Source organism: Malurus melanocephalus, unplaced genomic scaffold, assembly GCF_030028575.1.
Source record: "Malurus melanocephalus ecotype Western Australia unplaced genomic scaffold, MMel_1.1 scaffold_255, whole genome shotgun sequence".
NCBI classification, from domain to species: Eukaryota; Metazoa; Chordata; class Aves; order Passeriformes; family Maluridae; genus Malurus; species Malurus melanocephalus.
In genome coordinates, this window is record NW_026623487.1 from 839,389 (window position 1) to 864,157 (window position 24,769).

The following is a 24,769-nucleotide window of genomic DNA, read 5'->3' on the forward strand; positions in this document are numbered from 1 at the left end:
TTCACTGGTATCTTCATCAAAGTAATTGCAAAACCACACATATTTCAGGACAGTTTTTATTTAATGGTAAAAACAAAAGTTTGTTCCAGATGTTATTCAAGTTAGATACAGTGCCATTTTTTCCATTTAAGAAAAAAATAATGCTGCAAGAAAGATTTTTCTACCAAGAGTGTTTCCTCAATGTTAAGTTTCACAGTTCACTCTCAGAAGGACTGCTGAAAACAATTATTTCAGTACAGTTGCTTGTTAAATTGAACTTCTTCTGTGGTTGAGTGTAGCTCTCATATTATACATTTCCAGTTCTGGTGAGMAATCCTCTTTTTCATTACACACAGTTTCTATCTTCCCCTAGCAGGCTGTGCACAGCACACCAATCTTTTAAACCTGCAACAAAACCCAACTCCTTCCCCTTTGGAAGCTGCAGCTCTTCTGCCACTTCTGCAAATGAGGTTGAATTGAAGTTACATCCAAACAAAWTACAAGCCTGACAGGCAACAACATGTAAACAAAAGCATTTCAAAATGCTGTTMCAGACMGCAAATGTTCTTTCACAGATAACTTACATCTACAGTTACTACTTTTGTGAACAGGAGCACTTCAGAGCCAGCTCTATTTATAAGCATAATGCACTTTTCAAAATAGATTCATGAGACAAATGGTCACTTTACCTAACATGACATCAAAGACTGCTGAAAGGAACCTTTGACACATGAATGGTCCTATAAAACAATAAATAAAACAAATGCTTGCTGAGCACCTTTAACTACAAATACACAACATACAAGAGTAGCAAAAGCTGTTTGAAGGTTTATTCGACTRCAACAGACTTGCACTAACATGATAGCAAGTATGGCCCTTCCTTCTTCAGCAGAGCCCATGTGTGAGCTAGACAAGCTCAAATTAAAGTTTCCTTAAAATGCTGTTTTCTGTTGGATTTCTACTACACACATATATTTGATCTACAAAAKTGACAAAGGCTACAAGCACAGCTTTTAATCCACAGTTGGACAATATTTAGATTTGTTCCTGTCTTGAAACATGGTCACTTCATCTTCTAAAGAAATTACACAGTAATTAGACAGCRGCAGTGATGCACAGGACTGCTTAAACACTTGTCCAGCATGGTTTAGTACTAAACCCAGAAGCATTAGGAAATGCTGCTCTGTYTGTAGAAGAGTAAGGCTCAACCAAACAGGTTTTGTGCTCACTAATCACTGTCCTGTCCAGCCCTACTCCATGTGGTATATTGGGGAAAGGGGGAATCCATCCTTAGTTAGTAGACATAATTGGGCTCAAGATGTTARCCTTACAAAACACTATCATCTCCATCAACAAAACAGATTGAGAGATTGCAGTAAGTAAAAAAAAATGCTAATTTAGAAATTGTCAAAAGCCTCTATCAGTTTAAAAACATTAAAACTCAACTAATTTACACCAAGTCCACAATTGCCTTGAGAATGCTCTACTCATACTTCCCAGTATTTGGGGCTCTGCTGAAAYATATGCATCTTTTTGTAACCTTCAAAACCTTCATAAACCAAAGTCTATGAAAAAAAACTGCATTGCCTTTAAAAGACATAGAAACCAGCCAGTAGCTAGTCAAATTGTAGAAGTAAGAACAGAAAAAAAAACCCAAACCAAACAAATCCCACCGCAGACAGTTGTTTATACAGTATTGCTACTGTTTCTAATACTATTTTAGTAATTCTGTTCTTCAGCTTCCCAACAATTGAGAACAGATTATTTCTTCTCTCCTAAGTGCCCTCAAGAACACAGCACAGAATTGGAATTCCTGCTGGGATCAGCAACAGCAGCTGCTGTCAGAGCCTGTCCCCTGTGCTCCTCACCATCACAAGTATTTTTTAAAATTTAAAGTCAAAAATTTTAAGACTTACATGACTGAACAAAATGCACATGCAGATACTAAATACAGAGAAATACCAAGGAGAACACGCAATATAATGTAAACACGCTGAACTAGATGAAAGTTATTTCTGAACAGCTTTTGGTCATGAAAACATCTGCATAACGCAAGGTGCTGCTGTGGAGGAGGCGAGGGTGGTGAATTGACCCCATAGTGTGCAATTCAGGTTTTTTTCCCCAGAAGAACATAAGCACAGTTATCATATGATACACCTGTGTTTGCTTGCATTCCTCTTCCCATTATTCTTCTGCTRTGAAGTCTGTTCAGCATTAGGAGCAGGATGTGCAGTGCCCACAGTATCACTGCACAATGTGTGTGGACAAACACAATACTGTGAGCAGCTGTGTGTCAACGAGGCAATGCAATGTTTTAACACGGTAATGAGTCCTACAGTGCATTCACTGTGTTGTCTCTGGAGCTGTTCAGGCTCCCACAGTGCAGGTAAGGAAAGGAACTAACTGAAAATGCTTCAAGGCAATTCCAGGTAAWTCCTCAAATTAATTCAGGAAAAAGTAGTCCTTTTCAGACTGATGGTTGTGTATCTTCTAGGAACTTCTCAAAATTCTTCTTTATTAAAAAAAAATCTCTTATCTTGAGATATAGATGAGGAACAGTATATACATGTTTTTRGAATAAAGTCCTTCACATAAAGGAGGGAAATTCTACATCTTCACAGAAGGGAGGCAGTACTAAGTCTAGTTTCATTAACTTCACTGTAGCCTCAGTTCAGCCCCATGCCTTGGAATTTGGCTGTCTCAGTGCAAACAAAGTAAGTCCTCAGTTCTCCCTTGCCTTTGACATTAATGAGTCCCCTACATTCGCATGAATATCCCAGCTCCTGTAGTATTTTGCTTGTTTCTTCGGTGACCTTTGTGTGAAAAGAATTAGAAACTCTTGTGAAATTCCTCTGATTATTCACATTAAAGCAATATTCCACAACCAGTTAGAAGTAATGCCTCAGACACTGCAAGGCTCGTACATTTACCTGGATCTTGCCAAGTTCCCCTGTACTCTCCATTCGGCTCGCAACGTTAACAGTRTTGCCCCAAATATCATACTGAGGCTTCCGGGCACCGATCACACCGGCAATCACAGGGCCATGATTGATCCCTGGAGAAACACAAGCAGGTGTCTTTGCTGAGATAGAAAGTGATGTGACACCCAGCTTCATTATGAGCTGTAGCTTCAGAGGAAAAAAACAACCCAAAACTTAACTCTGCAACACCTTTTAGCAATCAATATTAGTACTGTTCTARATATATTCATACTGAGGCTCTAGACATGTAAATGACTCACTCACTATAAACGGGAAGTGTGAGGGAGAGCTGGGGCACAGTTCATAACAAAGCAAAATTTTTCCTCTTCTGCTTTTAATATGCAGAAATAAGCATAAGGCCAATACTGTATAAGGCCAATACTGCCTTTAGTCAACAGTCACTAACTTGATACTTCACTCTTCATCTGTATCTTTCATTTCCTCCAAATTCATCCAGCTGCACTCTTCCTMCTGCTCCCTTYAGTGATGAGAAAAGCCCATCCATGRAGGAGCTTRGCCTGTCTGAAAAGCTGACCAGACAACACTGCCTTTGGATCTACATCATCCTACCTCATCTCTCACTTGTCAGAGCTGTAGAGTTCACTTCCTCCACAAACAGGACTTACCAACACGTAGGCGGAAATTGTTAAAGGAATGTCGGTTGATGCCATCCAGTTTACTCATCAGGGCAATTCCATATTCCACCATAATCCCAATGTGAGCGTTCTGCCTTTCCCTGTCCTGTGCAAGTCATAACACACATTAATGATCAAATGACAGCTGGAAGGCTGTGTCAGGCTGCTATTCCAAAGTGGCACTAGTAGTAACTGGAGTGTGTATAAGGATGAGACGACTCATCCTTGTAACTGCAGAATTGCACTATGCAATAACCATTTAAAATGGATTTTCAAAACTACATTGAATTCAGCTGGGATGGTTATGGGGTAACAAGCTTGATATGATTAAATTTTATAACAAATTCATGTCTGTCTTTTAGGGTTTCAGCTTTAATTTTACATATTTGGGTGTATTATTACATGCATCTTAATGTCATACACAAACCTCCTATACTAAAAATGAGCCAAAGAAATTTGTGTTAATTTTCCTGTGTGACAGTTTCAGACCTAATGTGGATCCACTGGAGGATTCCCTTGTTACAGTTCTCAGGTATCACAAAAAGCCTACTGTCCAATTCTGCGATGGCCTTTTTTGTGGCTGCCATTCTTTGACTCCCCTGTTGTTAGAGCCCTTCTATTTACATATCTAAAAATGTTAAAYTACTGGAATCAAAGATGAAAGATGACAAAAGTATGCTGGGATTACAGAATTAATATCTGCTTCAGAAACAAAACGGGACTAGGAGATAAACAGTGAATTCAGCAGGAGACCATACTTTTGTCATCTTTCTCCACGTTTCAGGAAGTCACCCTTCATGATTTACTTTCCTATCATGTTACATTTTGTTACTTTGAACACAGCTATGCACACACAGAATACTGAAGGCAGATTCAAAGCCAACATACCTGGTTGTTCTCCTGGCCTGGTGTAACACTGAGACCAGCTGCTGCCATGTAAGTGCTTCCAATCGTTTTTATTTTTTCAACACCACTAAATTTAGGTTTTAACAAGAGCTATTTGAATGGAAAGAAAACAAAAACTGGAGACTTTGGTGCTATATTTCAGTGTAGTATTTAACCAGAAATCTTATATTGTCTACAATAAAGCATTAAACATCCCTAGCAATACTATCACTCACATGAAGATGAAACAAAATACTGAGGATTAGTTTCACAGTTTTGTTCTGCCCACCCACAGGAGAAATAAAAGCACTGAAGTACTGAAATAAAGTCCTTAAATCCAAGACTTTCAAACCATTGTTCTAATGGATTAGATTATGTACTTGAAAATCCCACCTAGATGGGAATGTATCTTTCAAGATTGCAAGGCTGGAGTCAGAATATTAGTTCGGAGTAAAAATGGGTTTTCCCCCTTTAATGCCCACAGATCTAATGAAACATTTATTTTGCAGTAGATATGTAATCCAGTGCATTCCTGACAGGAGCTTCATTACCTCATCAAAATCAGCAATGATTTCATTTAACAGCCGCAAGCATTCCAGGCCTTCTTTATTGACATCRCATTCAGTGTAAAACACCTTAAAATCTGGTACCGATGCAAACATGACACAGACACAGTCGTAGGATTGATGATACCAGTCCTAAAGGAAAACAAAATACCCACACATTGTCAGCAGCCACATTCCCCCACAGGTACTCAAACTCGTGATAATTGATTGCAATCAAATTACAGTTTTCTTGTGCAGTCAGCCACATCTCTTATTGTATCAGAAACATTAACAAAGTGGATTTGCCTAAGGAAAAGCTGAGACTCCTCAAAGATATCTTAAACGTTTTCATCTACTTGGACACTGCCAATCTCTTGAGACACAGAATCATTCACTCTGATGACATGCTGGCAGAATGAGATTTCTTTCAAAAAAAAAGAAAATCATTATCAATGAACTTCTCTCTGGGAGATGTTATCTGTTCCTCAACTAATTTATCTGAAAACTATGACCCATGCTCTCTGGTAAAATACATCTTTATAAAGCAGTAAATCTCATTTAAATATTTGCCAAACTTAAACTGTGTCCTGAAGCTGAACTGCTGAGAACAGATTTCAGGGACTGACACTAAAAGTTTGTATTTTTCTGAGGCCATCTGGTTAACAGGTTCTTGGGCTTACAAAGGTCTTGTAGTACAAACAAAAGGCAAAGATTGCAGAAGTTTACAATCTGTGTTCTTCTTCACATCATGTGTTATATACATCACACAGGTCCAATTTACTGTCCTTCACATAGGAGAGTCAACACACCTCATTTCGTTTTTCTCCAATGAAATATGCAGCAACATGTGCTGGAAGCACATTTTCCAGCAAAAGCCTGTTAACATTCTCCATGGTTTCAAATTGTTCATGTTCTTTTTTAAACTTATTCTTCCACAGACAATCCAGTCGACAGTAATAGTCAATCTGCAAAGAGACCAAATATGATAAATTAAATCCATAAAATAACTCGTTGAAAAATATTAGGCAGTTTTCTCAAGAAGTGTAGCACCAATGGTTTCTTCAAAGCYTTTTGTGCTTTGAGGGCAAAGGTCAGAAAAATACAAAGCAGCCACTACRACCAAATGTCATTTGGTACCATCAGGTGTATTTACCAAAATGCCATTTTAATAATATGATGATTATTTTTATCTTGAATTGGTATGTTAATATAGAATGAATACTGATATATAAATACAGATAGATCAAAACTGGAAGAACCAGRAAGTTCTCACATTTGTGATGCAAACACTGTTGCAAACACTGTTGAACACTATAAAAATGTTCCTATCCTTTCACAGTAAAAATTTTTGCATTACCAATAATTAATTACAAGTAAGTATGTTATCTGCAACACCAGAATATTTAAAAAAGGATAAAATATACTAACTTAGAGTACACTTTCAAGGAACAACACTTTTGCATTTTATTTAAATCAACTTGCTGCAAGTAAAAGAACTAGGTGATTACATTTTAAATACTTACCTGTTTTGCAAGTAATACTAGGGTTATGTAAAACAGAACCAGATATAAATTAGTCATTATCCTTGGCTCTTTGATGAAAAACCTGAAAATAAGAGAGCAATACAAAGTCATGTGCATGCTTTAAGAAAATCTGCATGATGRAGGGCTGGGGTGGGAGGTGAGGGGAAGAGGGTGTCTGTTCAGGTTTGCACCACAGTGTCACTGTTCATTTTGTGCTGGTGGCTGGCTGGGGACAGGTCCTGTCCTAACAATGAGAAAGGATTATCAGCCAGTCCAACACAAGGAATGATGCATTTCACACCAGGACACACTGGCTGCTGAAACCTTGTTAAGTAGCTGTTGTAGCAAGATGTTCAAGTAAACATGGCTTTATCTTAATGAAGCCATCTTAATTTCCACCAGACTGAGTTTCACCTTCCACCCCAYACCCACCCTACAAAAACAAAGCCAACGAAACCTTGAGGTAGGAAGAGAAACTTKCTCATTTGTGGAAGCAAAGACAATAACAAATTAAAAACCTGAATTCCTAAAACAAAGACAGCAGTTAAATCATACCTGTATCTRAGTCACTTCTCATGTTTCATAGTAAGATCAGTCTTACCACATCTATTAATTTTTTACAAATGCAAAMTAAATTCTCATCATATGAATGATTAAGTTCACTCRAGCTTTTTTAAGGTGTGCTGACAGCTCAYAGCCCCTRCAAAATMARCTTGCTCCAATCTTCAGCTATGAAACTATGCTGAGGAGTCTGAGAAAGACTTAAAAATTAACAGTAAAAGCTTTGCATGTGATTTCTCTTAAGTATTTTCAGTTTCTGCAATTACATCAGGTAAATTGCTATTTTACAAAATACTTCCACTAAGGTAAGTACATGCATGAAGAGTTTACCCTCCTATTGACTACCAAGGTCTCACAAGCACAGCTTGAGCATTAGACTTGTAGCAAGGCTTTTCTTCATAACTTAACGTAAGATCAACCTTATTATGACATTAATATTCTATTCCTTTGTCCTCAATGTAAGCCAAGGTTTCCAGGGATCTCAGAAGTCACATTACAGAATTAGTTCAGAGAACACACACTTTTTGTTTAACAAGAAAAAAAAAAAGTGATATGGTCTAATATCATTTCCATATTGTTAACTTTACAGAAAGGTTTGCAATGTCTGGCTTCCATGATTTTGGTATTTCAACACTGTAGTAAGTGCACAAAAATCTAACACCTCCTTAAATGAAATATGAAAGAATAAGAAACTTTACACTGCACCTGGTACTGTTGCTATAGGAGCTCGAGTCTCTGTGGTGAAGGGTGTTAAAAATGATGAGGTAGACAGTCACAGCAATGGACAGGAGGAGAACTTTGAGCTCGAAGCTCATTTGAAGAAATACCGAGCAGGCGATGAACCCCAATATACAGCAGTAAGCATAATACTGAAAAAGAGAAATTTAAAGAGCCTTTGCATTATTCAGAACTTATGTCTAAGAGATGTTCAAACCACAGCAAATGCTCTGAGTTCATGGCCACTGCAATTTAAAATGAAGAAATTACAATCACTTAAAGCTTTATTTTTAATGGCACTAAGGGTGAACTTAATTTTAGTTTACTTTTTTAGTTTGTTATGGGTAAACAAAAATATTTAAACAGAAAAACATCAACATTAGTAAGCAATGTTAGATAAAGACTGTTGAGAATTTATCTCCTGAAGTTTATTAATTTAAGCAATTATTTATTTAAAGTTTATTTAAATTTTTCTGCTGTCAGATACCTAACAAAGTTGCCTTCATACAGCAACAGAACCTGCCACTTGTCAGTAATGTACTCAATACTCAAAGATCAGACTTTCAAAGTAAGATGCATTCACAACTTACAGTTTCCTCAATGCAGGAATGGGTTGTGTTTCCAAAAGGCTGATTTACAAACATGCAAAAACAAAAAATTAACAGATGAGTACAATGTGCATTTCATATAAGTAACTTATCATTTGTCATAAGCACCTGAAAGAACGTGCTGCACATCATTCAAAACCATATCCGTCATCTAAACGGGGGGCCAGGTGACAAAGGAGCATCCCAAACATTTGGATGAACTTAAAATACTGCTTTAAAATTAAAGACATAAAAAGTGAAACCCTCAAATATAATACTTTYGTGTCACTAATAAATGCTGAATTTACCTTTACAGAAATGCTAGAGAACATCTTTTAAATATGCTGAGAAACCAAAATAAACCAAAACCTCAGTTTTAGAATAAGTACTCCAGACTTTTGAAAATCCTTAAAGGATGGATAGAAAAGTGATATGCAACAATAGAAAATATCCCTTTAAAGTGCTTTGTGTCATGAGTAAGTCTTTGTGTTCAATATTTTTTTAAAAAAATCTGTCTTATAAAAAAAGAAAATTTAGCAAAATGTTGCCATCCATCTATTTGATAGGAGTTGGAYTTTGATGATYCTTGTGGGTGCCTTCCAGCTCAGGATATTCTATGATATTCTGCCCATCATCCAAGGCTCACTTCATTTTAATCCTAGAAATTAAGAGGTACTCTACTCACATAGGTGGTAGCACATGGGTCATTTGATCCAGTAAAGTTGGCAGGTTTGTTCTTTTCAGTAGTCTTGATTTATTGGAAGGAAGGGGAAAAAAACAACAAATCACATCAACAAGACCACCATACAAATGTGCTAGCAGATAACTCACGGATTTTATTTTTTTTTTTCTCCATGTATTATATAAAGAGTGCTGATTTGGTTGTCTTTTCAGTGCTACTGAATAAATGTTGAAACACAATGGTATCCCATGTACTTGTATTAAACACATATGCACACACAAGCTGCAAGAAGGTTAAAATTTRCTTATTTTCTAATTGTGGGTAAAGYTTTACACTATGGCTATGTTAATCTAGCAGCTATCTGGCACAAATATGTGGTTTTGTCTCACCCCCCAGTTTCACAGCTGCTGTTCCTGTTTTCTTTCAGGCTGTCTCTGGTGGTGTTCACATGACACCACTGTGAGTCAATTCAAGGACCTAAGCCAGCAGAAAAAAAACAGCCTACGAAAGAAAATTAAGCATTTTCTGCAGTATTGCCTTCGGAATGAGCTCCCCATGGAATCAGAAGAATGGCAAGGCAAACAAACACATGGGATCAGGAGGGCATCACTTTAGTAGTTAACTATCAATTAGGTGGAATTGTTCACACACAGAGCTTGTTTAAATAAAAAACACAGCACAGTTATTCAAATGTACATAGCCTAGGTGCAATATAATATTCAAACTATATTTAAAAAAAGATGCCATTTCCATTTTGGATAGCAGTAACTGTCCACAGTGCCTTTGCTTTCACAAGAGAGCCAAGCTATATTCTTCCCTTCCTCATCTGCACTACTACCAGTGAGTGCAAATGTCATCATRAACTGCCCTAAGTGCTGCCTGCCACAGCCAAACATTGAAAGCCACATTAAAAAAGAACACCAACTTAGAGATGAGGGTTACAACCAAGAGTTGCTATAAATGCCATCTTGATAACAARAAAAGGTGGTGTAAACTAGAACTGAAGTCTATCACATGTACTTTCAGTTCTACAAACTAGGAGCTTTTATTTTTAATGCTTTTACTTGACATGAGTTTCCCCTGTGCAAATCAACTCACATTGCAAATTAGGCATTAGAAAAAGCAGCAAAAACCTGATAATTGATGMAAAGAATACAGGAGAATACTTATATTGTGGATACTACAATAAGTTGATCAAATAATSTGATCACTTACCAAATTAAAAATGGCTATAATCAGCAATGCAGCTATAGTGATGACTGCTAAAGGAAGCCTAAGCAAAGGCATTGTTTCCACCTTCTSTGAGACAGCACACAGAGGGCGCAGCAAAGGCCACTGATCTGAGCAGCACTTCTGTAAAKAAAATTAACTCCTTTCAGTAACATGGATAACACTTCAGTACATGTGAAGAAATATATCAAAATATTAAGCTGATCTTTTTTTCTGTAGAAGAGTGTCAAGAGTTTTCAGTGGAATTCTAATTTAGAACTTTGAATCTCATCATTCAGAGTCAATATCTAACACCATTCTCCAACTAAAGAATAGAGACAATGCTTCCTTTCTCCAAAGGGGTTAGGTGCTAAAATTTTCTGAATTTGAGCTTTAAAAATACAGAATTATGATCTGTTTGAAAGTTCTAGAGAAAAGTTAATAAAAATGCAGCAAAAAATATATTTTTTAGTTTTAGAGCTATAATGTTCTATTTGGAACTACATTTTCAGATTACTAAATCAAAACCAATCATAAACAGTCCCCATTCTTGCCATCCCTATATCCTCCAATTGTTGCTATAGAGAAARACATCATATAATTTTAATGATTACAAGCGTTATTCAGTGATGCTACACCAAAACACCCCCAGCATAAAATTCAAGTATGATGCAATTGCAGCCTCGGAATTTTCTGGTTTTTCCCTGTGCTTCTACATGTGTAGAAGGGAGACATGAATGCATATACAYGCACACCTTGCTCTCGACACAGAGATATCTGCAAAAATCCATCTATATATAGAAACACATACATAAAATCCATATATTTGTCTAACCACACTATCAAACAAATCATAAAACTTTATCCTATGTGTATAGAGGTGCATGTCCTAAGCAGCACTTCAGAATTCCCCCTCACCCTTGGTGTGGCACAGTGCAGATTTGATGAGTGCAAGGAACATTCTAAAATCCCTTCTCCAAAATCCCTTCCCTCTTCCCACCYTGCCACCAGGCAGCTCTGGAGCTGAGAAGAACCTTTTTTTCACTTTGTATCATTGAACTCTCCGTCACTATGGGCTCTCTCTGTCACTATATATTTTTAAACAGCAGTTGCATGTGTTTAATAATGCAACGAGAAAGGAACTACAAGTGCAAAGTGTCCTAATTGATGTAATGGTGAATTTGGAATTCTAGCAGCTATGAAATTGTTGCCAATAAATTATTCATATGTTTGCAATTTTCATGACATAGCACTTTATAAATTACTATGAAAACTGATCTTTCATTCTAAYTTATTTCAATATTATTTCCAGCACAGAAAATAACAGTATTTACAAMCAAAATTGCTATTAATGACAAACMTTAAAATAAAAATACATTCTATAAAACCAACCCCCCTTCCTCCCTCCTACCCATCTATTCTGGCACCTAAATAATTCTGAATTACTGTGAAAATTTTCAGACATGAAAATCTGTTTCAGGCAATGGAATCATCTGGTAACCAGAGGTTCAAGGCTCCTGTAACTCCTATTGAAATTCCTTAAATTTCATCAGCTTCAAAGATAGACCAAGTTGCTGAAATACATCCATCCACTTTTGAAAACAGGAAGCATTTTTTTTTTTTAGAAATGAACTTACCATACATTTCTCAGCAAAGCACACAAACAAAATAAGCACAATGATGACTGCAACAACTCCRAAGGAAATTCCCAGTTTGGCAGTTCTAAACAGAAGAAGAAARCACTCAACAAACCAAGTTTAATTGGATTTTTCATCAACTAGCACTGAGTGACCACAGCATCACACAGGGTATAGTTGYTCTGTTGCACAATCACTGCTTTAAGAGATTCTGCTCCTGGTGGCCTGAGCCACTGCCCAGTGCATAAACCACACAGAATCTGCACTGCAACAGCCAYGAAAAACAAACCTGCCATAAGCTTCAGAACTACCCAGCACCTGCTTTCTCAGAGGTATGAGAAGCAGCTCGAAGTTCCCTCCTTGTAGCTCCACAGAAAAGGATCACTGAATACATTTTAACCAGCTAAATCCCATTTTCCTACTGCTCAATGTCCTTACAGCCAACTGTTCTTTTAAACTGGTATTTCTCACTTAACTGGCCATCTCCCTGTGTACCAAGCAAACAAATGATTTTAAGAAGTATTTCTATTTTATTTTCATACAGATATTTAGGCTCTTATGCCAACAACATGAACACATGGAGTAAATTAATGTATGTCTCTTAAATGTAACCATTCAGGAACTCCAAAAACTTCCATGCACATGAGATTCACTTTACCTACTGGTTAATTTGAATTATAAAAAAAAAAAGAATATCAGCACTTACTTTGGCATGATAAACATCTGTATCACAAATATGCAGAGGAACACAAAACTGGCACATGCGAAGTAACTCTTGAGTTTTAGAATGGGAATGGTGCGATACTGGAACACAGATGAGAATAAAGCATCAGGGTAATTTCAGGGCTGTTTCTTCTTGATTTTATTACATTTTTCTGATTACATATATATACAAATTTATACTGTATTATTAAAAATATACCCAGAACTAAAACAGAACAAAATAAAAACACCACCTTAAAAAAAAATTAAAAATGGGAAAAAAAAATCACTTCAACATCTTTTAAGAAAAACAGCCCAGTCCAAAAGATAATTTCCAACCTCCCTGGAAATCCAGGAAGTAAATCAGCACTCCACAGATGCCCATGGTCAAAATCCATATCAAAAAAGGACACAGAAGYATATATGCAGAATACACAGAAGTAAACTTAAAGTGTTCATACAYACCCACACCAGTAATTGCATACAGAACACTACAGCAGACTAAATTAAAGAGCAACTAAAAACAAGAAGTACACTATACCTAACAAATACCAACATTATATCTACAATGAAACAGCCACAGAAAATAAAGTATTTTCATTATGGATGCAGAAATRCTTTTTCCTTCTTTAAATCTCATTACTTTTGAGAGAAGTAGTTTATRCAGAAAAATTGCCAAACTCCCACTAACTCCCTTATGGCAAGAATTTGATCACAGATTAGAGACAATCTCCCTTCATCTCAGAATTTGCATTCTCAAGGAAGAATGACCAGTTCAAATGACTCATGAGATCTGCTTTCCATTAGTTACCAAAAACCTCTCAGGATGTGTAGCCACCTCCAGAATCCAGTTTCAGAATGAAAACAGTTTCAAACATATTCTTATGCTGCTCTCAAGGGCAAATCAAAGACCAAGAAGGATTATTTTGCTCTTACCAACCTCTTTTTCAAGACCAGGTTCTGCAAAGATCAGTGAAAATCCACAGAAGTCATCTGATTTGCCACACCACGGACTGCAGCCAGAGAGAGGAGACAGAGGTTAKGAGGAGCACACAAAGGCCAAGGCCAGAATGCAAAATCATTGCTGTAGTTGAGACCCCACAGCTCACGGGCTCAGAGTGCCACTCTCAACACACATTTGATGCTTCTGCAAGGTCCTTCTGTTTCACAGCAGAACAGAACAGTGGTTATGTTTTTATTCCTCTGACAGGCAGATCCACAACACTCACAGACAGCAGTCTCTGCCAGCTACATGAAAAATGTAACTGCAAGCCTTCCCAAAAGTTTACAAACAGTAAAGTATAACAGCAGATGTTAGAGATGGTTCACAGTCTCCAAAAACTTCCCCTAAATAATATCAGGTCTCTATTAGGAAGAGCTGAGGTACAGCCTTCCTAGAATTTAGAGGAAAGAGTTTTTCTTCCCAAATTCAACGTTTTACATGTGTTAGGAATTTAAATACTGATTTTAAATTAAAACAAAAAAAAAAACAACAACAACAAAAAAAAACNTTTTACATGTGTTAGGAATTTAAATACTGATTTTAAATTAAAAAAAAAAAAAAAAAAAAAAAAAAAAAAAAAAAAAAAAAAAAAAAAAAAAAAAAAAAAAAAAAAAAAAAAAAATAGAAAACCACCATCATTGCCTGTGTTCATCGGCTTCAAAATGCAAATGTGCTGCCAAAGGAACCACCTGCATCTGACAGACCTTTTGCCTTCAGGGGACCAGACACTAAAGCAACTTTATTACCCACCAAACTGTTTTGACTTATGTACTTAGTTTTTTTTGCTCCGGACAGCACCCATTTAATGAAACTTCTTGTTTTAATAAAGAGAAGATAAACATTAACTACCTATCCCATCTTACACTGCAGTTCAGCTCATTACTTTGGGACAATCATAAGAGACAAAACAATGTTTTTGCTATGTCATAGTGCTACACCATATTAAACAGCAAGACCAGTCGCTGGCTTTTTGCTAAAATAATGCAGCAATACTCTTATATTCAAATTAAATCCAAAAAGAAACTGAGTACAACACAAAGACCAAAAAAGGGGCAGGGCAAAAATCCTGATGATTTTTCATTTCTCATAAGTAAATATTAAATCTAGGCTTAAATTGAAAATGCAGGGTAATCTCAAAGAAAAGATGAAGAAAAAAATAAAGTAGTGCATACTTAGTTGAACTGAGGCCTTCAATAGTTGACATCATTTCATCATAAATATCTTCCTCTATCCTTCCCTTCTGAGATGAATTTCTGAGGATGAAATGAAGTCTGTGTTACAAATGTTACTCAGAAATAAAGGTACAGAGCACACTCTCAGCACACAAAGGAGAAGTTTCTTTTTACCTTCCAGGGAAAAGTTAAACCAAAATGCTCCACACTGATAAACAAATACACSCATGAGCACTTTACTAAACATTTCTCTAGTTACTCAAATGATACATTTTTCAAGACAGCATTCTGACAAAATTTTGAGGGAGTATTTCACAAGTGAAAATCAGCTCTTTATTTAACTCAGTGCTACAGGCATCATTGTAAGTGCCAATTTTCATCACATTATAATGGCAAGCATTAATAATACTAACCAAACCCAAATCTTTCCACAGCTCTTTGAGGCTCTCCCTTCCCAATTCCCTTCCATCCTGCTGCAGCCCAGCAAGCAAAATGGAATCTGAGGGAAAAGRGAGGGGGGCAGCTCCTTTTAGAGTCTGCTAACAATAACAAACAYGAGCTGAGAAATCTTCTAAAGGCCAAAGATTTAGCTTAACCTTTCTAAGCAGGACTACCATACACACAGTGATTAATCAACCAAATGATCACATGCTTACAGCACACTGAACTGCAAGAGAAGCACAGGAGCCCRAAGAAAAGAAAAGAAGGTACTCAACAAACCTATCAGAAGTTCTCTGACGCCCAGTAGCACACAAAGGTATTTCCTAAATAAAATAAGGAATGAAGAATAAGTTACACACTGAGAATGGCAAACAACTATTGAAAACAAACATCAAGGAACTGCCATTCAGAAATTTTAAAAATCAAAAATCATACTCAAATAGAAAAGTTTATAAAAATCAACCCTTTCCAGCAATGTTTTYTGCTTTAACAAGTGAGAAGTGAGTGTTTTCTGACAAAAAAAAAATATTATTAGGAAATAATTAAACAGATCCTCCCTCTCATTTTTCTTTATACACCAAAATAATCAAGCAAGCACCAGCAGAGGCCAGCAGACTGGAAATYATTTCCACACACCTGAATGGACAGATGGATGCTTAAATTAAAATTTACTACAGCTGTGGCTCCAGGACCACACCCAAAAGCATGCATATCTCCTATCTCAGAAACAGCAGATGGAAGGAAAAATTAGTCTTCTTGTATTTTAAAATTCTAAAAATCTTAAGAATTCTTGATCTTAAAAATTCTCTATTGATAAGATCCAATTGCAGGGAGAGCATGTGAAGAGACTACTGGCTTTCTATACATTTCAAGTAAATATTGAGTGCATCTATTTCTTTTTCCAAAGCCACACACAGCAGACAAGATGGAAAAAAGGATAGGAAAAAAGAGAGTTTTACTTTGAAGGCATACTATGATTATAGCATGCTAGAGAGACTGGCAATCTAAATATTGTTAATTTCTGACAGAAAGAGACGTTGCTCAGGTACTTTGGCAGTTCTGTGTGCACACTGAACACCAAGGTTAAGAGCAGACACTGAGCCACAACATTCACGTCAGATTTTGAGTTTCCCTCCATAGCCACCAGGAGCAGTTTGCAATGGTATGTTGCCATTTACTGTTGAGATCTCACCTTCCTTCGCCTGCCTTGGGAACTTGAAGAGTCGCTGCTGACGCTTTCCCTGTGGTTGAGGTGGGCAAAGGGCCTGGCTGCTCCCCAGGACTCCAAGTACCGCGTCATCCGCACGGACGCGCGCATCTTCAGCCCGTCGTTCACTCGTGTTTTAGGSAGATGATTGTTTGATATGCATTGTTTGGACTAATGGAAACAAACAATGCTCATTTAGAAAACACAAATTCAGATAAATTACAAAAAAACTGAAGCTCTGCATACTTGAGTAATTTAAGACTTTACAATCTCACTATTTAACACATCAGCAACACTGTCAGCCAACTTCAAGTCCTTTATCTCATTTAACTAATGTGAGCTAAAGCAAATCACAGCATATGCAATGAATTGCTTCAGCTGCCTTCACTTGCAACACTGCAATAGTAAAACTATCAGGTTTATTTACAGTGATGCAAGGGTTCACAGGATCTTCTGAACAGATAGTTTCCTTGCAGTCAGCACTACTGCAGGGGAAAAAGATTCCAAATTCCTGAGCTGGGGTGTATCAAAACAGTGGTTAGAAGATCCCACAAATTACAGACTCCACATTAGATTATATCCCTATGTCACAGGTGCTGAGTCAGGCAGTACAGCAATACCCTTCCAGAACTACAGGGAGGCTGAAACTACAGCATAATAAACATTAGAGTGACTGGTAATTCTCTAACATTTCACAAGTATCTTCAAGGGAGYAGAGACCATTTTAATAGACCCAGGTCCTCATTCTGAGAGTATGTGCTGTGCGCAATGGAGGTGGGGTGTGCAATATTGAAAAACATAACAAAGATAAGATTGATTTCTTGCTAATTAAATATGGCTCTATGCTGTTCCTTCCTGTAAAAATCATGAAGGAAAGAAGTTCCTCATCTGCATTCTTTATTCATTTAYAACATTGTACTCATCAACCACAAGCCACTTCAAAATAGCAATACTCCAGGTGTTTGTAGTTAACAGGCTCTAAAGGAGCAACCAACAGTTGCTAACTTTACACCCKGAGCAGAAGGTGAATCTACTTTTCAGATAGTGAGGAAGATGTCTGATGCTATTTTACAGGGAGTATGTTATCTGAAAGTGGCCACATAGTACAGGTATTGTTTCGTTCCTTCATCCTCACCTTTTGACCTGGGTTTGTGAGACASACTTCATGCAAAGAGTAAAAACACGTAAGACACTATGTATAAGTGCATCACATAAGAGGTTTCAGCATAACACTTATTACCTTYGGTGTAACAGGCATGTCATAAAAAAGCAGGATGTGCTTTCAGATCTGACCTCCCAAATCCAAGATACTCAGGAGACTCACACCATGCTTTAATTCTATTCCTGGATGAAAAAGACGTATGCACCACAGAAACTTATGTACTTCTAATGCATGTATATACTAGAATAAATATGTATGTTTAAAAACATACCCTTGGATCAACCACTAAGTAGGTTTTGATATTCATGGATTCAAGGTAAGGATCCCTCAGGTGTCCATTCCCTTCTTCTACTTCATAAGCTTTGCCTAGGTGATTTAATGTTGCTTCAGTGATGTGCACACGGCTGAGAAAAGGAGAAAGAACAAGAGACCCAAACACTCACAGAAAGGTCACATCAAGCATTTAATTTACATTTCAATGGCCACTGCTGACATTTCTGCTTTTCAGCCATCTCCAGCTTTGGCAGCCAACTGAAAAATCCTGCCAGTACTTAAAATTATATTTGCAATCTTTTACTACAGTACACCATTCATAGCAMGCATGCTAAAAACCCACTTCCCATAACGAGACAGCATCAGTATAAAATTAAATTGAAATAAGCAGGRAAATAAACGAAACTAGAAGAAACGTGATCAAAGGAGATCTGATGACTCACAAGACAGGCAGGCTCAGAGGCAGGTTGTGAGAGCTGCAGGAAAACTCATGAACAAAACACAAGTGAGAGCTGTTTTGTGCTAGAAATGCACAAGGAGGGGAGGAGACAAAAAGTCGTGGAAAAGAAAGCTGGGAAAGGTTTTTTGTTAACTCAGAGGAGAATTCTAAAAGTCAGTCTTTTCTCCCTTTAACAGTCTGAGGAAAAGGCAACAGAGCAACAACACCAACACACTTCTGAGGAGAGCAGCCACTGTTTTTCTGTACCTATTCACATTCTCCCTTAAATGTTATTTCAGTCAGTATATCCCAAATAATGTGTTTCCACATAAGCTATGAGTAATATCTTTCCATATAATTTCTCAACAAGAGACTTGAATGTGGTCATAAAACAGCATTTCTTAAGTTCTACTTTTTCACTGTACATCTTCCCATGCTTTTCTCACTTTTCTTTGGCATGGAGGGGTTAAACACTGTCCTACAATCCATTAGCTCAGGGCTGGGAAAAGTACAATTCCAGAAAGGAAACTGAGAATGTGAAGCACTCCTGCCTAACAACAAAGAATAAGAGAATGACTGTCCCACCCACCTCTACTTCTTAATGCTGCATGTAGGTTTGCATGAAGGTATTTTAGCCATGACCTGAAAACTACTAATGGTAGCTCCCAAGAACGAAAACATCCTCAACACTTTTCAAATGTGGTAAGAGTTTTGTATTGCAGAGGATGCATGTTCTTTTTTTTAGTGGGAATTTTCATAAAAAAAAAAAAAAAAAAAAAAAAAAAGAGAGAGAGGGAATATTAACTACACAGTTTTGCAATTAAGGTGAACCTTCAAATCTGAAATTTTAAATTTTGCTCTAAAGCATCATTTTCTTCCACAGGTACTGGGGCATTTTGGGTGATGTCTGTACCCTGAGCCCTAAAACACAGCTATGTACTGCAGCAAGTTTCTTGTGCTTTTGCACTTCAGCCAAAAGGCAGTGTATTTYTCACTACCCACCATTTCGCATTTTACCAAGCTTCCTCTCCCCTCTCCGTCCAATCACACACTGGTGTAGCAGATTTCTGATCTCACTGCAAACTTCTTTCCGAACTGGTTGCCAGTGATCTCTCAGCAGTTACTAATTGCTCACTGGATGCCAGGATAAGCACAAAACCAAGAGCTGCTCTCACAGGCAAGCTCCAACACGCACTGTAGCCCCTGTCATGCCAGAACAGAACATCCAGCACGCTGCACCCACTTTCCTATGCTGACAGGAGAATAACACATGCTGAGCTTTCAGGAATTTACATATTAGAGAGAATTGGTCATAAATGCATCTTTAATTTTGATTTTATCCTACTTCTTTCTGCTTTAGAAATGTATTACACTATTATGCATGCAAGCCATTTTTTTCAATCACAGGGAAGATGAACCAGGATACTCTGTCACTGAAAAGAAAATACTTATAAAAGCTAGAATTTTTCCTGTGTCCTTTCAAAATTCTTTAGAATTCCTTCATTTACTGAAAGTCAAAATAGATGTTTCCTGTTTTAAATAAAACCTCTATCTCACTCCTAAAGACAAAACTGCTTCCAAAGGAGCAGGACTAGATAGCATTAGAATGAGGAATCTACAACAAATAATTTCCCTGCAGAGCAGGAAACAAATACAACGTAACATTTGCCTAGTGAACAAAACCCATTCCACGCTGTCAGTCTCAGTCTTCCACAGGAAGGTGTTTCCTCTGGCTAGCTTAGAAACACAAGATAAGCAAGTATTACATAGGTACAGATATAGGAAGTAATAAGGACAATGTTTCTGAATCAGCATGACAACCAAAACCAGCTTAATTCTTTACCAGCTTATCAACTATGAACTTGAGGAGCATAAGGGAATAATCAGAGTTTTCGAGATTAGGCAAAGGTCCTAAACGTGACTAAGTATGTTTTTGTGCCATATTCAGAGTCATGTTGTTTGCTTTACCAACAAAAGAAACTTTACAACTCTTTATTCTTGTTTAATCATGCTGAGTCAACACACTAAAGCCTTCAACCTGGCTGGTGTTGTAACTGTTAACCAAGATCCAACTCATTTTCTTTCTGTTTCGGTCACCAGTGCAACAAAGTATTTTGATATTCATATCCCCCTTATCACCTGATAAATCACTTTAGTTTTTAAGTTACAAGAATACACCTAAAAGCTGTCTGAAATAATAAAAAACCCTATGATGTCACTGGTTAGAACCACTTACCAAAAGAAACCAATTTGCACAGACTGCCACGAAACAAAAAAAAATCATGGTCAGATTTGGGAATGRAAAAGGAGAAGTCTTATAATGGCCTTTTTTTAGTGCAAACTACCAAAATAAGAAAGGGAAAAAAATTACATGGGGTTCTCATATTAATTCTAATTCTTAAATTTAACTTAGAAAACAGGAGAAGTGCACACTTTCCTAAATGAGGAAAATGCAAATGCTGGTGCTGTCGAAAAGCATTCATATCTGTTCTTTTCAATGAGCATTTTAAGGAGGCTKCAAGAGACCAGCCTCAGCCTCAATCCTTGTATTGCTAAGCAGCACATTGCAAGTTACATTCAGCACCACTGCCCATGGCAAATGCTACACAGGAATAATGCACAACCAGCAACAGCTCTGGAGTCCCCTTGCTTGGATCCTCCCCACCACGATGCATTTTAGAGTTGTTTGTGGGTTTGAGAGGTGGTAGTGGTGAATATGGAGCTGATATAAAACAAATGGGAGTGATTCATACATCAGCAGAAACACTGGGTAAAGACACAGCTTGGCTTGGTCCTAAGTAGCACAACTATTCTTTAGCTAAATCCACAAATGTGCAATTATCCATGTGTACTGCATGGATTAACTAAATCAACATAATGCCCTGCTGAAGATGCAGACGTTTCTCTGATGAAGGCAAGGTCAAGAAGCAGTCACTTGCCTAAGAATAGAATTTTATAGCTCATTGAAAACGCAATCAGAAAACACCAACATTTTACAGCCCTGCTAAGTACGTATTTGTCCTATTTCCATCATCCCATTATGAGGATTTGTTTCATGGCACAGTTAGAAATGCCAGGCCCGTGACAGAGGAGGATTCTCACCCCGGTACTCCGGCAGATTCCATGCGGTTGGCCAGGGACACGTCGTGGGACCACACGTCGTACTGCCACTTGCGCAGGCCGATGACGCCACACAGCACRTTCCCGGAGTGAATCCCAACCCGCATGTTGATATCCACTCCTGTGGCTTCTCTCACCTGCCTGCAGAGGCAYGAGGGCATTAGAGCAGGAGGCTTTTCATTTGCTCCCCTCCTTCTGGAGATCTGTTAAGGTTTAGTCTCATCATACACTTGGTGSAAAGATGAGACAAACTTATGATCAGAGCTATGCAACTACAGCTAATAAATACATATTGAATGCTGACAAAAAAACTAATTATTTTATTCAATTTCTTCACAGCATCTGTATTTTAAACAGCTTTCTGTGTAATACTTACTTGATTGCTTCACACATGTCAAGTCCCATTTTAACACAGTTCCTGGCATGAACTGGTAAGGACACAGGCAGGCCTGAGACACAGTAGTAACAGTCTCCCAGGATTTTTATTCTCATGCATTCATTCTCCTGTGAAATTAGAGTAAACATATTTAACAGGAAAAAAATTAACTGCAGGCTAACAGCTCCAAAGCTTCTGGCCTGAGAAGATCARGCTTTGTTCAACACTTGTTGAAACAAAATTTACTACTTCTGCACATCTGAATGCCTGGACATCGCTCACTGGAGAGAACAAAAACGACCACTTAAAGCATTTCTGAAATAAACCAGTTTTGTTAGTTTTTCACCTTTTTCTTGGAACTACATGCAGTTGAAAAACTATATATAAAATAAAACTGTCACAGAATTTACCATCTAAAGGATGAAATCTACTTATCTATCTTTTAATCTTCATCTGAATTATGGGCAGTTTTCCCTCTTTTTTTACATGGCAGCCTCATAAGTAGGAGTGTGTGGTGTCATATCGTTAAACCTCCCAGCACTGAGGGAAAACTTAGGAATTCAGATGCCCAACCTGGTAGCTGTGCAAAGGCAAAATGGGGTTTGTTGTTTTAAATATGACTGAAGTGGAAGCTGGCACACACTACAGTTTGCTACTGTTAATAAAAAACCCCACAGTACTATATGGCGGCAAAAAAAACTTTTTCCTAACTGTGCAACAGAGGATACTGCTGCCAATGACTGTCAGGACAAAGCAAAAAGCCTCTCATACTGTCTTTTGTTAACACTCTACTGAAGAATTTTAACTGCAAAGGTTGCAAGCAAACCAGGGCTAATTCTGCAAGGCTGTGTAGTGTTTGACTGATGAGGAGAGATGGCTTAATTTGGGCAGCCAATACCTCCAGATGTCCAATCCTACCTGCTGTGGGAACACCCCAGCAGTTCCTAAATAAACTCCAAAATGAGCCCAAATGTGTGGCCATTYACCRATCTGAGCTGCTCTYCCTCATCACTCAAAGCCTTAAGGGMACATTCATCATTCTCCACATCATAACCACCCCACTGGGGTCTGAGCAGTGCCACAAGTGAGGATGTCAGAGGGACCAGCAGGGAAACCCAGCCCTAGGTTAGAGCTGCTGCACTTCAGCATCCAGCTCAGCGTTCAGCTTAGCCATCCATTTTTATTAGGTAAATTGGAGCTTGCAACGTTTGTTCTTTATGGAAAAGATGACAGAATACTCTCTGGCAGAATAAAAATAGCACAAAAAGCAGGAATCTCTTCTCACAGCTGAACCACAGAGTTGCAAAAGACCTTGASTCACTAAATCCAGACATTACAGGGTAATTTGCAGACAGGAATGAGAAATTAAAATGTACCACTCAAAATGTAGAATTGTTTCTATTTTTGTACCTGCAAAACAGTTACAAAACCTGACCAAAACTGTTCAACCTCAGCTTCTACTTCAGCATTAAAMGAAATTTTGTCATTTGGCAACTAAGATGACATAAATTATTCTGTCTTTTTAGCTGCTTYGCAACAATACAATTGCAATAGATACAGTACAATTCTTATTTGTCACTACTTGAAGAGTTCAGAGCAACTAAGTCATATAATATGCAAAGATTAGCCATGTCATTTAGTCAAAAATGTTACTAGGATTTTAGACAGGTTTTAATCAGTGGCATATTTAAGAATTTATTCAACAACATCCACAAAGATTTAATTACAGAAATTTCACTACTGTGCTTATGAATAATTTGAGAGTTTTCCAGCTTTTTCTAACAAATTTTTAGGATTCCACAAACACAACACACAAACATGTAGGTGATATAGTCCCTGTAATGTGAAAAAAAAATCCTGAGCTGAATACAGCAAAGCTCTTCAGTGAGTTTGTATACAGAACCTCCTACAGCCCTCTTGTAGTTATTGATCACCATTAGACAATTTCCTAAATAATACAKATAAACCTGCAAACTCAAGAACTGGAATTAAAGTAACAACCTGCTAAATTTCCCCTTTTTTCTATTAAATTTTGTTTTAATGTACTTTTGATAGTTAGCTTTAAAGCCAGTCTTCCTGACTTCAGGACTAACACGCCCCACATCACAAACTGCAAACCTACCTTTGCAATCTGATCAAACTTTCCAAAGAGTTCATTCAGCATCACTACAAGCTCCTTAGGAGAGCAGTCACTGGCAAGGCGAGTGAATCCTACGATGTCTGCATAAAGAATGCTAGACAAGAGCAAAAGGAAAAAGCAGGAAAAGTGAAATATGAAGATATGTCAATTCCACAGTCAGCACAACCATTGAAATGCATTTAATGGAAAAATTCTCTCTCCTGTTTGGGAAATGAGTCCAGCAAAAAGGGTTCAGGCATCTCCATTGACTTAGAAGACATCACACCAGTTCAACACGTTTTCCCATAACAGGAAAGCAGCTCACTTCAGCCTGAAATTCTGCCTCCAAATTTTGATTTCACTGGAGCATATGTATTGATAAGAATCAGAAATTTGTATTAATACAATTATTTCCAGGATTTCCACTTACCTAACATTTTGGTGCCTTTTTACATATAGACTGTGGAAGTTGTTGTCATGCATTTGCCTGTTATCATTAGTTTCCTTCAGTCGCTCAATGATTGCCAGCTTCATTTCCATAGAGATATGAGCAGGCAGGATGGATAAAAGCAAATTTTCCTATAAAGAGGTGGGGGGAAAATAATTATGCAAAACTATTAACACCGTTCAGTTTGAAACAGCAGAATTTTACTGACAGCAAGAAGGCAYTTAAAAAAATAAAAACAAACAAAAATGCTTTTATCCAAATAGCTTTTGAATAATGCATGTCAGGTCTTCCAGCAGACTTTCACACTGCTGTTCTCCAAATTATTGATTTTACACTTATGCAAGGATGTTGCATATTTTTTTCTTT

General features: G+C 37.5%; 1 protein-coding gene across 6 annotated transcripts in view; it reads right to left on the reverse strand.

The window, feature by feature from the left end:
- Positions 1-80: 80 nt before the first annotated feature.
- The window catches only part of ADCY7 (adenylate cyclase 7), a 57,178-nt gene continuing 32,489 nt past the window's right edge, over positions 81-24,769 (reverse strand). For all 6 annotated transcript variants that reach the window (XM_057375696.1, XM_057375692.1, XM_057375695.1 and 3 more), the window contains 22 exons: positions 24,386-24,534; positions 23,959-24,070; positions 21,837-21,964; positions 21,443-21,601; positions 17,900-18,032; positions 16,452-16,637; positions 15,539-15,582; positions 14,819-14,899; positions 13,584-13,656; positions 12,648-12,745; positions 11,942-12,026; positions 10,311-10,448; positions 9,099-9,161; positions 8,417-8,455; positions 7,815-7,978; positions 6,549-6,630; positions 5,835-5,990; positions 5,032-5,178; positions 4,484-4,591; positions 3,587-3,701; positions 2,910-3,034; positions 81-2,792 (listed from right to left, as the gene is read on the reverse strand). In XM_057375696.1, coding sequence (XP_057231679.1) covers positions 2,646-2,792; positions 2,910-3,034; positions 3,587-3,701; positions 4,484-4,591; positions 5,032-5,178; positions 5,835-5,990; positions 6,549-6,630; positions 7,815-7,978; positions 8,417-8,455; positions 9,099-9,161; positions 10,311-10,448; positions 11,942-12,026; positions 12,648-12,745; positions 13,584-13,656; positions 14,819-14,899; positions 15,539-15,582; positions 16,452-16,637; positions 17,900-18,032; positions 21,443-21,601; positions 21,837-21,964; positions 23,959-24,070; positions 24,386-24,534 — 2,532 coding nt within the window. In that variant the 3' untranslated portion in view covers positions 81-2,645. The remainder of the gene's footprint in view (positions 2,793-2,909; positions 3,035-3,586; positions 3,702-4,483; positions 4,592-5,031; positions 5,179-5,834; positions 5,991-6,548; positions 6,631-7,814; positions 7,979-8,416; positions 8,456-9,098; positions 9,162-10,310; positions 10,449-11,941; positions 12,027-12,647; positions 12,746-13,583; positions 13,657-14,818; positions 14,900-15,538; positions 15,583-16,451; positions 16,638-17,899; positions 18,033-21,442; positions 21,602-21,836; positions 21,965-23,958; positions 24,071-24,385; positions 24,535-24,769) is intronic.